Genomic DNA, 14,766 nt, shown 5'->3' on the forward strand with positions numbered 1-14,766 from the left:
AAGTTTGTATGTCACATTTTAAATAAATCTGTTTAGTTTTATTGTAAAAATTGGTTTGTGAATAATACGGTTAAAGAATATCTGATTAGAGAATAACTGTAAGTATGGTTAGAAAATGATCTTTCAAAACAATATTATTATCTTTGAATTCTTAAAATTCATATATATATATATATATATGCAGTAAATGAGTCATCAAATTATTTAAATATATTTGAAAAGATTATTTCTATATTATATCTTATATAAAATTTAGTAATATACATGAATATGTAGCATTTAAATTTAGTATCTCACATTTGAAATAAAACTGTTTTAGGGTTTAGATTTGATGTTTTAGGGTTTAAGGTATATAGTTTAGTGTTTAGAGTTTAGGATTTAGGGTTTAGAGTTAAGGATTTAGGGTTTATAGTTTAGACTTTAGGATTTAGGGTTTAGGATATTGAATTTAGGGTATATAGCTTAGGGTTTAGAGTTGAAGATTTTGGGTTTAGGGTTTAGAATTGGAGGTTTAGGAATTAGAATTTGGGATTAGAATTTTGAAAAATATATAAAAATAAAGATATAAGAGTCTTTACCATTTTAATAAATAAGGTATTTTTGAAAATGTGTTTTTTTTTTGTGGTGGTAAAGATGAATAATGGTACTTTGAAAGTGGTATTTTTGAAAATTCCCCGTTTTATCTATTTTATACATACAGAAATCATGTTAAATAGAACAACAATAGCATTCGCATAAGTCTTCGACCTTGGCATGGCGATTTGTTTGTACATATTGTTTTGCGTTTGGACTTTTTAGAATCCGGCTTGGCAATACATATAAACCAATCATATAAATCCCGTCAAATCTATATTACTAAAATGAAATACATTTGAAAATTGTTTAGAAACATAAATAACAGTATAAAAATAAACATGATGTTTTCTGATATATGGATAGCATTATATTAACAAGATAAAATAATAAACTTATGTTATTAAGAAAAATTAAAATTAAATTATATTATGAAAAACTATCTATTTTAGTCTATTTTAAAAATACGAAAAATAGCTCATTCTAATTATCTAAAAACATATTTTGTTTAAAATAATCACAAAACAAAATGTAAACTTTATATATATATTTAAAATCAAAATAATAATTTAAAATTGATTTATATCAAAAATTGATTCAAATATATATATATATAAGAAATTTTCCAATAACCATTATAAGCAAAATTTTCAATATATATAAGAAAAATACAATACAAAGCTCAGTTTCAAACACCAACTTAAATTATGGTTTTATATTTATATTAAAATTTAAAAATATAATATATGTGATTATTTATATGATAGTACGTATAAAGTACTATTAATTATATGATTACTTATATGATGGTATGTATAAAATACGATTAGTTATATGATGACACATATATGATATAGTATAGTGACATAGAAAATAAATAGGCAACATATATTTGAAAAATACATCCGCGCGGACGCGCATATCAAAGTCTAGTCTATATTATTAAAATTAAAACACATTTGAAATTTGTTTAGAAAGAAGAATATAGTATAAAATGAATATAATGTTTACATTAAAAAAAGGGAATGGATTTAAGTTATTAAGAAAAATTGTAAATCCATTAAAAAACTATCTATCTCTGTCACCTTTAAATATATATATGAAAATAGCCCAATTTAATTACCTAAAACATCATTTGTCTAAAATAATCATAAAATAAAATTTAAACTTTAAATACATATCTCGAATAAAAACATAATCTAAAATTGTTTTATATAGAAAAAATTGATTAAAATATACATATATTCAAAACTTATTATTACTACAATATTTTCTAATAACCGCTATAAAAAATGTTTTCAGTATATTTTAAAAAAATAATACAAAGCCTAATTTCAGACGCTAGCTTAAATTATAGTTTTTATATTTCATATTAAGTTTTTAAAAATATAATACATGTAATTATTTATATGATTATACATATAAAATACTTTTTATTATATGATTACTTATATGATAGTATGTATAAAAGCAGAAAATAATTGAAATTAGAAAATAACTTGAAACAAAACCAAAACAAATAATGAGAAATTATATATCTGGACCAACTTAAAAATATATGAAAATTTTCAATCTAATTATCTTTAAAATAATGGACTTAAGTTATTATGAAAAATTGGAAGTCCATTATATTATCGAAACTATCTCTCTAGGCCAGTTTTAAAATATATGAAAACGACTCAATCCAATTATCTAAAAACATTTTTTGTTTAAAATAATTATAAAAAATTAAAATTTATATACATATTTCAAATAAAAATAATAATTTAATTGATTTACATCAAAAATGATTCCAAAATATACATATATTCAAAAATTGATTTTTACTAAAATATTTTTCAATAGCCATTATAAAAAATGTTTTCAATACATACAAAAAATACTATACAAATCACAATTTCAAACACCAAATTAGATTCTAGTTTATATTTTACATTAAATTTTAAAAAATATTTTATATATGTAATTAATATATGATGGTACATATAATTATATGACTACTTATTCGATGGTACATATAAAATACGATTAATTATATTATGATATATATAATATATAATAGTAATATGAAAAACAAATAATAACATATTTTTGAAAAAAATACATCCATGCGGGTCTACTTAGTCCTTAAAAATGAAGCTTGACCATTCATATAAAACATTAGGATGGTTATATTTTAGAAAGAGGCTTCACTTTGCCTTTAAATAACACATTAATTTCAACCAGAACAAAAAAAAATTTACTGAGTTTTCATAAAATATTCTGTAACACTAGCAATGTATTTTTTTTTGTTTTTCTTTTTTTTATTTATTTTGATATTGTTATCTGTATTTCTTGTTATTTTGTATTATTCATTTTTACAACAATATATGTGTTAGAACTTGACGTACAAAGATTATTATATGATATGCCAAATTTTATATAAAATGTTGATGGAATCTTAGAAGGCATTGAGATTCTTTTTGGTCGAAATATTTAATTTTACTAAATAAAGAAATAATTATATACAAAACGGAAAAGTTCATTTAAAATATCAAAAAAAAAAATAGTCAACGTAAAAGAAGATAAGACAACCGTCTGTCTGTATGATGCATATTGATATTGGCTATTAAATTAAGTGGACACGTATAGTGCTTGGTAGATTTTCCTTATTTCGTAGGTGCTTGGTCGTTTTAGCTCTCTGCTGTATTCTTATTAACTCTAGCGTAAACGTGACTGGTCGTTTTCAAATCAATCTTCCCAATAATGTAAAACTAGATTTTAACCCGCGCGCCCGCGCGGATGTATATTTCAAAAATATATTGCTATTTATTTTCGTGTCAATATTAGGGCTGGACACAAAATTCAGATCCGAAGAACCAAACCAAACTCGATCCGAAAAAGTAGTCCCAAACCCGAACCGAAATTGATCAAATATCTGAATTATTCAAAATTCTGGTATTTAGAGAACCAAAATCGAATCCAATCTGAACCGAAGTATTTTGAGTACCCAAATGGATCCGAAATAGATTCATATATATATATATATATATATATATATATATATATATTATATATTTTTAAAATTAATTTATATAAAAACATTCATAATATATATGATATTTTTAATTTGGTCTTAATACTTGAAAATATACACAAATAGTAAAAAGTAAAAATCTAAAATAGTTAATGTATACTCAAAACACCAAAATACTTGAAAAGTTATTGATTATTTATCCAAATATTTAAACCAAACCAATTTATATGTTAATTTAGGTATTCTTACATATGTTATTCAAATTATATGTAAAATATTATTTTATTTATAAGTTTTGAGAAAATGAAAGTATATAATCTATCTTATTAAAACAGAAACATTCTGTTGGACCTAACATTTATTTTGTAAGTTTTTAAATTAAATACACCTTTATACTTTATAATTAAACATACATTAAATCACTAATGTTCATTTCTTTATACTACTATCAATGTTTCCAAACAATATACTTATTTCTTTATAATACTATCAATGTTTCCAAACAATATACTTATTTCTTTATACTACTATCAATGTTTCCAAACAATATATTTTTATACTACTATCAATGTTTCCAAATAATACAATAATTAATCTTAATTATTTTATATCTATCATTTTCTCTTTAAAATTTTGTAGAAACGTCATAATTTCATAAATTGCAAAATAGTGAACTTTAAAATTTCGATTATAAGATTACAAATTATGAAACTTTTACAATTTAAATCCAATTAGATTACATATCGGTCATCCATCAGTTCAATCGGTTAGTCTCGGGTTTTAGTGATTTTTTAATATGAATATTTTAAAAACATAAATTGAATTGTCAGATCTCCAGATTAACCGGTATAATCACAATCGGGTTGAATTTAAAAATACTGATTTAAATACAAAAATATTTTAAATACACACTCTTTAAAAGTTACCAAAATATTTGTTAAATTATTAGTAAAATTTTTCATCGTAAAATATCCCGCGCTTCAAAAGCGCGGGTCAAAATCTAGTGAATTTTAAAAATTAAAATAATTTAAATGGGATATCCGAACATGAAATGAACCTACAAAGATCAAAATCGAACTCAAACCAAAATATAAAATATTCGAATAGGACTGAAATTTTTGACCCCAGAAACCCGAAACCTAAAACCTAAACATACTCGAATCAAACCCGAATTGGTACCCGAACGTGCATCCTCAGTCACTATTATTTATCATATATGTGTCATCATATAATTAATATTATTTTATACCTACTGTCATATAAGCTATCATAAATTTAATAGTATTTTATACGTACCATCATATAAGTAATCACATATATTATATTTTTAAAACTTAATGTGAAATATAAAACCTCTAATTTAAGTTGTTATATTAAATTGGGTTTTGTATTTTTTTTGCTTATATATATTGAAAACATTTTTTTAATAATGATTAGTGGAAAATATTTTAGTAAAAATCAATTTTTGAATATATGTATATTTTTGAATCAAATTTTTGATATAAATCAACATTAAATTATCTTCTTGATTTGAAATATGTATATAAATTTTAAATTTTGTTTTATGATTATTTTAGACCAAAAAAATTAAGTAATTAAATTGACCTCTTTTCGTATATCTTAAAAGGGTCTAGATAGATATTTTCTGATAATATAATGAACTTTCAATTTTCTTAGTAGCATAAGCTAATTACTTTTTATAATATACTACTATCCAAAATAAAATATTTATGTAAATTAATATGTTATCCTTTTAAAAGATTAGACATGTGTCTAAGTTTTATAATATTGACAATAAATTCCATTTCTATATTATTTTGAATTTTGGGTTGTATTCTTAATTATAATTAAAAAATAACTTTATATGTTTTAATAAAACATGTATAGTTTATATTTTGCAGGTGAAATCAAATATTTTTGATATATATATAAATATATATATATATATATATATATATCATTTAAAGATTCTACTTTCATTTAAATAAATTTATATAGAAAGGTTAGATTAGCTGTGAATCATAATTATAAAATCTTCATTTTGTTAGATATGTAGATATTTTAGGAATAAGTTAAAAATATGTTAGGAACTGTTAGGGAATATATGTTTCTTTTTTATAAATCAAATCAATAGCAATATTCAAAAGCTTTATAAAAAGAAAATTTATTTTAAATGTGTCTCGTTAATCATAAACTTTGAATAATGGCAGATACATTTCATTTAATACATGTAAACCAATCGGTTTAGTATTACTGTGAAGGTTTGTAGCTAAGTACATCATAACTTTGGTTTGTAATTTACATCAAGATTTATTATTATTGTGAAAGTTTATATAATTTAGACACTGGTGTAAAACTGTAAATCAACCGGTTTATTATCTCGAGGTTCGAAAATACACATGACGTTCTTTATTGGTAAGTGAATAATATGACTATTTTGGTATAAATGTGTTAATTGATTTTTGGTTAATTAGTAGTTATTAGTGCAGTGGCATTCCGTGGTAAATATTTAAAAGAAGTAAGGGTTATTTCCCATTTGTACTTCACTTTTAATAGGATAGATTTGCATCTATTGATTTTAAATATATATTTTTGTGTTTATACGTGAACTAAATTTATAAATTCAACTAGATGTTGATCCGCGAAACCGCACGGATGTTTGTTTTCACTTTTATAAATGTAAATATTTGTTTTAAAACATAAGGTGTATAATTTTTAACGTTAATTACATATTTAAATATAACAATTTTATAATTTATATGTTATAATTAATAAATTGTTTAAACTATATTTATTTGTCACTTCTTATTATATGTTTATCTTATTGTATTTGTATTTAGATATTAAGCAAATTAATATATTCACAAGAAAATGTATTTGAAAATTATTTTTGTATTTAATTTATTGTAATATTATTATATATGCTTCTCATTTTAGATAATATATTATTATATATACAAAAATCTAAGATATTTATTTTTTTCGTTTTAAATCTAAGATATTTAAATTTTAGACGTGTATTATATAGTTTGCTAATTTTAACCCATTATGTCATCATATTTCAAATAAAAAGATATCATGATTAAAGTAGTTACAAAGATTTTTTATTAGTAGATTTAATGAAATACATGTTAATTTTTATATATGTATTATATAGTTTGCTAATGTTAACCCATCTTACCACCATATTAGATTTTATTTTGAACATAAATATTTTATAGTTATGAAAATAAAATATATAAAATATATAAATATATCAATTTAATACAATTTTATCATATTTAGCTCAATATAATAATTTTCTTTTGATATAAGTAATTATGATTATATAATAGATAAAATATGATATAAATTTTTGTTTTTCATTTTATAAATGAAATATGAATTTATTAATGTATAATAATATTTCAAACTAATTTCGAAATTAGTGAAATCATTTAAACATAATTTCAGAAATGAAGATCTTCTAAAAATATTTTAAAACAGATTTGCTAGAATTTTTAAATAAATATTTTTATATTTAAAATGAAAGATATCAAAAGGTATTATGATTAAAGTATTTTAAAGATTTTATATATTATTATTAGCCTAAGTAAAATATATTTAACAAAAAAATTAAGTGATGGCCCAAATTAAAAATTCACACATGAAAGAAGTCATGATTTCTGTTTTAATAGATAAGATTTTGATCCGATAATATGTTAGTCTACGGAATGATTGGTTAATGGTTTATAAAACATGTTTAGAATTATAACAATAGGATAATGTATTGGTCTACGGACTGGTCTAATACGATAATATGTTATTCTAAGAAATAGTTGGTTAATGGTTTATATTGCATGTTCAGAATTATAACAATATGCTAATGTATTGTAAAAATGGACTGATTTGATAATGTTTTACATCCTGACTATCTATATATCGATTTTACATTTAATAAGGAATCAAATGTGGTTTGTTAAGAGATCCAGTTTTGTAGGAGTTGATGGATAATTTAGGCATGATAAATTATTAAGCATATTTTTAGTAATAAAAGAATGATAACTGATTTCTAGTTAGGGTCCATTTTAAAAAAACATGAATCAAAATTGTGACTTATGTTTTAATATATAAGATTTCATGTTTTGTTTTACTACTATTTTATCTTAAGAAACTATTTTGAAATCTTTTAGATTTAAAATTTTTATATCAACGTAGACTTCTAATGATGTCTAGCTACTTAAAAATTAAGATTAGTAGATTTCAAATAAAATTTACTAAACCAGAAATTTTAAGTAGACTTCATAAGAAATCTACTGAAATATGATTTAAATTTATTATCTTATGTTTTCTCTTAATATTATCTTATTTTGAAGGTATTCTTTTCCAAGATTTCATTTGAGTCATCAAGATTATGAATAATCAACAAACTCATAATTTTTTTAATAAATTGCTTTGTACTGATTTATCATTATAAAGTTTTTATTTGTAAATAATTATTTTGATTTAATAAATGGAGTTGCGATCTAAAGCTTAATCTTTTTGTCAAAAGTTATTTACAAAATTAATGTTGATAAGTAAACACATATCTATCTCCTTTAACATAGTTTTGTAACTTAAAATCATGAATTAATTCTTGTATCATAATAATTATCATGACTCTTAAGTAAAGAATTAATGGTCATTAAAACACATTATAGTTTTGTAGTATAAAATCAAGCTATCATCTCATTCATCTTATAAGTTGAAAGCCTTCATAGGATGAACAAGACCAAATATGATCCCACTTGAATATATTTTTTTTAGTTTTGTGTCTGAGAGTACAACACAAAAATAAGTTCTACATGTTCTATTCTTCAGTGATGGGAGACAGAAACATATGCACTTGTATCTTAGGATTCTGAGCGCTATAAAACAGTCATACTATAGGTGTTTAGAGATTTAATGAAAGAGATTTATCATCTCCACTCTACAATTCTTATTTATCGAATTATTTGATATTGTAGTTTTATTTTTTTTCCTTATTATTTTCAAATATCAGTTGTCCTATTGTAGTAAAATAAGATTCATACTCTCATGAATGTGTTCTAGAAGATTTTTATCATTATTGTGATGGTACAATGAGATTTCATCCTCGGTTTTAAGCTTTGGTGTCATTTATGTGTGTTAGATGTTGACGTATTTGGTGACATACTTACAAAAATTTGAACTTCCAAAGATTTGAAAGATTAAAGTGTTGGTTGTAGAGTGGATTTTACTTCTGGATTAGATTATCTTACAGAACTTTTGTAATAGAAAAACTGCATGTCATGAGGGTTATATTTGATTTATTTATTAGCAAATTGGTTATATTTGTTTTCTTGTTCTAGTGAATTCGAAAAAAACTTGTGTCTTATTTATTGTATTCACTTTATTATATTGACGACGTCGTACTTTCTTACAAATCAATACAATATGAAAAGTGAATAGAATTTGTAAACTGTGTGTTGAATTGGAATATCATATTTATTTTTCTCTTCTTGTTTTGACATTTAATGGCACTGTATTTGGTAGATTTTTTTTTTTTTTGGCTAAATCTCTTGATGACTCGTAGTGAATAAATTTTTACTTCATTGGAGTTGACGTCGAATATAACCAAATAGGTTTTGGTCTTGTTTATAACCAAATATGTAGATATGAGTCTTGACTTTGATCCATACTTCTCACATTAACATATATCAATTTTATTTCTAAAAAAAGAGGTTAAAAATAATTCTAAGAACGAAATAAAAAAATATAAAGAGAAAATCTAAGAACAAATTGGAATATATTACTTATAAAAATATGAATAAAAATATAAATAAAATATAAAGAGAAAAATTGGAATATATACTTAAATATAACACTTCAAAGAATTCCGAGAACAAATTGGAATGTATCACTTATTCTAACGTTTATCTCACACAATTTCATATCATCCAAATCCCCAACAAGAACGAAACAAAAAATATTCAGTAGAGAAAATATATCCAAATATTATGTAATAGTTAGTATTATCTCAAAAGGTGAAGAAAGAGAATGAATAGTAGTATATTCACTCAGTAATGTATGAGATGCTAGATACAAAGTCTATATACCTAAATATAAGACTTCAAATAGAATAAATTAGCTCTAAATTAAATGTATCAAACACGGAATCTAATGCGTCCAACAAACAAACAAAATTCTTAGTTAAAAGATAAGTATTTGCACACTCTCCCTCAGTAGAAGCTTTCCTATGGAGGATTCATATTTTATGGACCTCTATGCTACAACTCAACATGTCGACTTAGCTGGTCGCATCATCCATAACAGAATTGACTCGTCTTAGTCTGACATACATAAGTACATATATGTATGTTGCTAACATCTACAATCGTCTCGTTTTCCAACTACAATTATCGCATTAGTGAAGTACAAGCAGTGTTAAACACTTTTAAATTAAACAGACAACCTAAAAATATAAGTTTGCAGACTCCAAACAGACTCAATCCACAAAGATTGGACATATTTGAACTAAACTATAACACTTTTAAATCTAAAACCCTGTACAAGAAGTTACCAGAATATCCACCACATTTTTCAATGGTTGATCGATGGAAGATGCCGCGAGAGTTAGAGGTTTAGATTTCAGATTTCCTAAAATAATGTTTCCAAAAATGGATAAATTTACAATATGTAAACTTTCCATAAATGGAACAACTCTTGAAATGAAAACTTGTTTAAAACAAAAATTTCACAAAATGACAACTTTCTAAATCAAGAATTTTTCCATAAATAATAAAGGTTTCCTAATTAAAAAAAAATATTTTTTTTTTATTTTCAGAATTTGACATATTTGAAACGCAAAACTAAAAATCATAAATTTTAAACATTAACTTAGTTTGTCGACCCTGAAGACAATCTGAAAATATGATAGGACGATATTTTTATGATACCAAAATCACCTTCTGGATCCTTTCAGATTGACGGAAACCCTCTGTTAAACTGTTTGTGAATCCGATCTCAGAAATGAGTTTCGAAGAAACAACAATAATTTTTAAATGATAAATTTAAATGGTTATTTCCTTTTTTTTGTCAATAGATAGATCTGTGAATGGGGAAATCACCCTATAATTTTAGTTTCACAATTTTGTCAGAATCAACCATTTTTTCTTCACCAAAATCGTGTCTAATGGACCTTATTCTGTTGTTTTGGTAGATGTTATGGCTCCTTTACGGAGGCTGTTGGTGGCTGTTCTGGTGACACTTTTGACAGAGCTTCGATATTCTAAAGCCTCTGTTAAACACTACCAATAGGATTTCTTTTTTTTTTACGAACAGAAAATAGGATTTCTTTTAATGGAAATGGGAGTTTAATTACTAGACCAAGGTTAACGGGTCGTGACAAGAATCTTGTTAAACATATTTTACAAATTGGAATATTGTATGATTAAATGTCCTTGCTCTTGAACATGGTACACCTCAACCGGGCTTCGTAGCCTGGTGGTAATGGAACCTCGGCTGAGGTGCCCGCCACCCAGCTTCGAAACCCGGCCACAGCGATTTAACATCCTTACTGCTGGGGCGCTGGACCCCTTCGGGGGATATTTGGGAAAGTGGCTGCCCAGACACCAGAGATATCAAAAAAAAAAAAAAAAAAAAAAAAAAACATGGTACACCTCTCTGCTTATTGTTTATTTCCCTGCTGTCCACTTTCCAAAATAAAAACTTTTAAAACGAAAATACAGAGAACGACAAGTACAACGGAAACCCATAGGAAGTGAGGGAATACGTAACAAAGGAAATGATACTTCCGAACAATAAAGATTATGAGCATTAAATTAAAATAAATGTGAGCGTGCGTGTGGGTCAAAATTAATAAATATTATGTACGTGCGTGTTTTAGTCAAAAGAATCAACACCGTCACTCACTATAGCTAATAATGTCGGAACAATGTCTCCTTGTAGACTATCCTCTGCATTATATATACACCATTCTTCGTGCTTGTTCCTCATCAGGGCTCACATTCTCTAATCTCAAAACATCCACTATAATAATTCTCTTTCTCTCTCTCTCTCTGCTACAACTTACAAGTATCAGTACTTGTCCTTCTTATATATATATTGATCACCGATTTATAACATCTAAGAATGTTGTCAAGCAAAGTTATCAACGAATCTCACGGACAAGACTCATCCTACTTTCTTGGATGGCAAGAATACGAGAAGAACCCTTTCCACGAAACCCTTAACCCTAGTGGGATCGTTCAAATGGGTCTTGCTGAAAACCAGGTTTGTATTAATCCTTAACTAATAGTAAAAGAACTAAACTACTATGTAAAAAAAAACTCTGAATTTATTTGCTGAATTTCCCGCTAATCGGTTGTTGTATAAAACCTTCTGTGTTCAGCTTTCATTCGACCTTATAGAGTCGTGGCTAGACGATCATCCAGAAGTCTTGGGTTTGAAGAAAAACGAAGAGTCAGTTTTTAAACATTTAGCTCTGTTCCAAGATTACCATGGCTTGCCGGCTTTCAAAGATGTAAGTATCCAAGTTTACTTTACCTCTCAAATCAACCAACTACGATGACACTAAGTATATATGCTTTAACTTGACAGGCCATGGCTAGATTCATGGAAAAGATCAGAGGGAACAAAGTGAAGTTCAATACAAACAAGATGGTGCTCACAGCTGGCTCAACCTCGGCTAACGAGACTCTAATGTTCTGCCTTGCAAATCCAGGAGATGCCTTTCTTATCCCTGCACCTTATTATCCAGGGTACGTTTATAGCTTTTACACTAACGTTTTCAAATTCATTACCGTTGGTTACAAGAAAGGTCACTAAATTTTTTTTGTTGACTTATCATTTGAAGGTTTGATAGAGATCTCAAATGGCGGACAGGAGTTGAGATTGTTCCGATCCATTGTGTAAGCTCAAATGGGTACAAGATAACAAAGGAAGCATTGGAAGACGCGTACGAACGAGCTCACAAACTTAACCTAAATGTTAAAGGAGTTCTCATAACGAATCCTTCAAACCCTCTTGGAACTTCCACCACACGTGACGAGCTTGATCTTCTTCTCACCTTCACATCCGCCAAGAAAATCCATATGGTGAGCGATGAGATCTACTCGGGGACGGTGTTTGACTCTCCTGAGTTCACCAGCGTTCTAGAAGTGGCCAAGGACAAGAACATGGATTTGGATGAGAAAATCCATGTTGTCTACAGTTTGTCTAAGGATCTAGGCCTCCCTGGATTTCGCGTTGGCTTGATTTACTCAAACAACGAGAAAGTGGTGTCAGCGGCGACCAAAATGTCCAGTTTTGGCCTCATTTCTTCCCAAACTCAGCATCTGCTAGCCAACTTGTTGTCGGACGAAAGATTCACGACCAAGTACTTGGAAGAGAACAGGAAGAGGCTGAGAGAGAGAAGAGACAGGCTGGTTTCGGGTTTGAAGAAAGCTGGGATCGGTTGTTTGAAGAGCAACGGGGGTTTGTTCTGTTGGGTTGATTTAAGACACCTTTTGAAATCCAACACGTTCGAGGCCGAACACTCTCTGTGGACAAAGGTTGTATGTGAAGTCGGTCTAAACATCTCTCCAGGCTCATCTTGTCACTCCGATGAGCCTGGTTGGTTCAGAGTTTGTTTTGCGAATATGTCAGACCAAACACTCGAGGTTGCTATGGACCGTGTACACGGTTTTGTAGAGGCCATGGTGATGAGTGGTAATCATGGTAAGCAAAAGAGAACAATGTGGGATTCAAGGAGAAGATCTCTGATCAACAAATGGGTCTCCAAGTTATCCTCTGTTCACTGTGAATCAGAACGCTGATGAATTTTTCTCCAAGATTTTCTCGATTGCTTTCCACATTTTCTGTTTCTTTTTAATATGGTTTTTCACTCCAGATCCGGCACATGCCATTTTGGAGTTTACTGCTACAAAATAAGAAAAAAAGTACTGTTGTTTTAACGGAGGATTGAATGATGATCCTATTTGTGTTTTGTTCTTTTGTGTAGTCAATTTGTATTCTTTTATTCATTAATATTCATGTAATACTGTAACATGGAATGAAATTACTTATTTATTTCAAAGGAAACCTCTGTTGGTTCATGCCCTTGGATTAAGGTAAACCGATAGTACAAGAAAGCATTACCAGATTTTTGTACGGTCCTTTTGCATAAAAACAAAGTTTAGCCGATTGGCACACTTTTGGTTTGTTTTTAGTGATAATATAAATTAGATTAGGGGAAATTTGGAAAAATACACTTACATAGGATTTTGATTTGAAAATTACACTATTAATTGAGTTTTCTTTAAAATGCACTTTTGCATATATGATACTAAATTATCCAATCTGAATATTTATCATCACAATTTATTTAACATTTAAATAAAAAGTTCAAGAATATAAAATTGTTTAAAAATTCTTTACAATATATACACAATATCTTAATTTTAATTTTTTGAAAAAAAACAAGTTTGATGTCTCGTCTCCTTCAAATAAAAAAAAATCTTGCTTTTATTCGGAGGTTTGTTTCTTCACCTATGTCTAAATTGACGTTTTCTTCCAATTCTATCATGCACAGATGAAAGTAATCTCAAATAACAACATTTTTTTCTTTCGATTTCCTATATCTACTATCTAACAACTTGAATGAAACATTCGTAAGAACACAAGAATCAAAAGATCACTTTCATATTCCTAAAAGAGTTTAACATAAACCAAACAGTTACGTAGTTGTTGGATGGCTTCCTCATAACAAAAATGTGGCCATCTCATGGATTGGCAATTCTCAACACAGTGGTGGGTCTTGATCGTGCGTGACGTCAGAGGAGCTGCTTGAGTGCATAGTGGTAGAGCCTCCTCGAGTAGTCTGAGTGCAATGGTAACAGAGCTTCGAGCCATCGGTTGGGCGAGTGATATCTTTTCAGTTTACATTGGAACAGAGTTGTGGTGAAAAAAATTCAGCCCAAGTTCAGAATGCTCTCCAAAATCTTTTTGACTACCAGGACTTGCACAAAGAGATCTTCAAGACAGTTAGTTCTCTTGACCGGTTTCAAGAGTGCCGTCTAGAAGTGGTACCACAGTCTGCTAATTTAGTAGCAATGGAGATTGCTGTTAGTATCACGAGAGATGGACGCTACCAATCGTATGTTGCCCATGGTGGTCCGCGTTGATTGTCCTATCTTTAA

At 27.2% G+C, this 14,766-nt stretch overlaps 1 protein-coding gene across 1 annotated transcript; it reads left to right on the top strand.

Annotated features, from left to right (window-relative positions):
• Window positions 1-11,592: 11,592 nt before the first annotated feature.
• LOC108844731 (1-aminocyclopropane-1-carboxylate synthase 11) lies at window positions 11,593-13,611 on the top strand. The gene is made up of 4 exons (XM_018618026.2): window positions 11,593-11,860; window positions 11,979-12,110; window positions 12,188-12,348; window positions 12,444-13,611. The coding sequence occupies exons 1-4, from the start codon at window positions 11,720-11,722 to the stop codon at window positions 13,402-13,404; spliced, it is 1,395 nt and encodes a 464-aa protein (XP_018473528.1). The 5' UTR covers window positions 11,593-11,719; the 3' UTR covers window positions 13,405-13,611.
• The last annotated feature ends 1,155 nt before the right edge of the window (window positions 13,612-14,766 follow it).

This window comes from Raphanus sativus, chromosome 3 (genome assembly GCF_000801105.2).
Source record: "Raphanus sativus cultivar WK10039 chromosome 3, ASM80110v3, whole genome shotgun sequence".
In the NCBI taxonomy this organism is placed as follows: domain Eukaryota; kingdom Viridiplantae; phylum Streptophyta; class Magnoliopsida; order Brassicales; family Brassicaceae; genus Raphanus; species Raphanus sativus.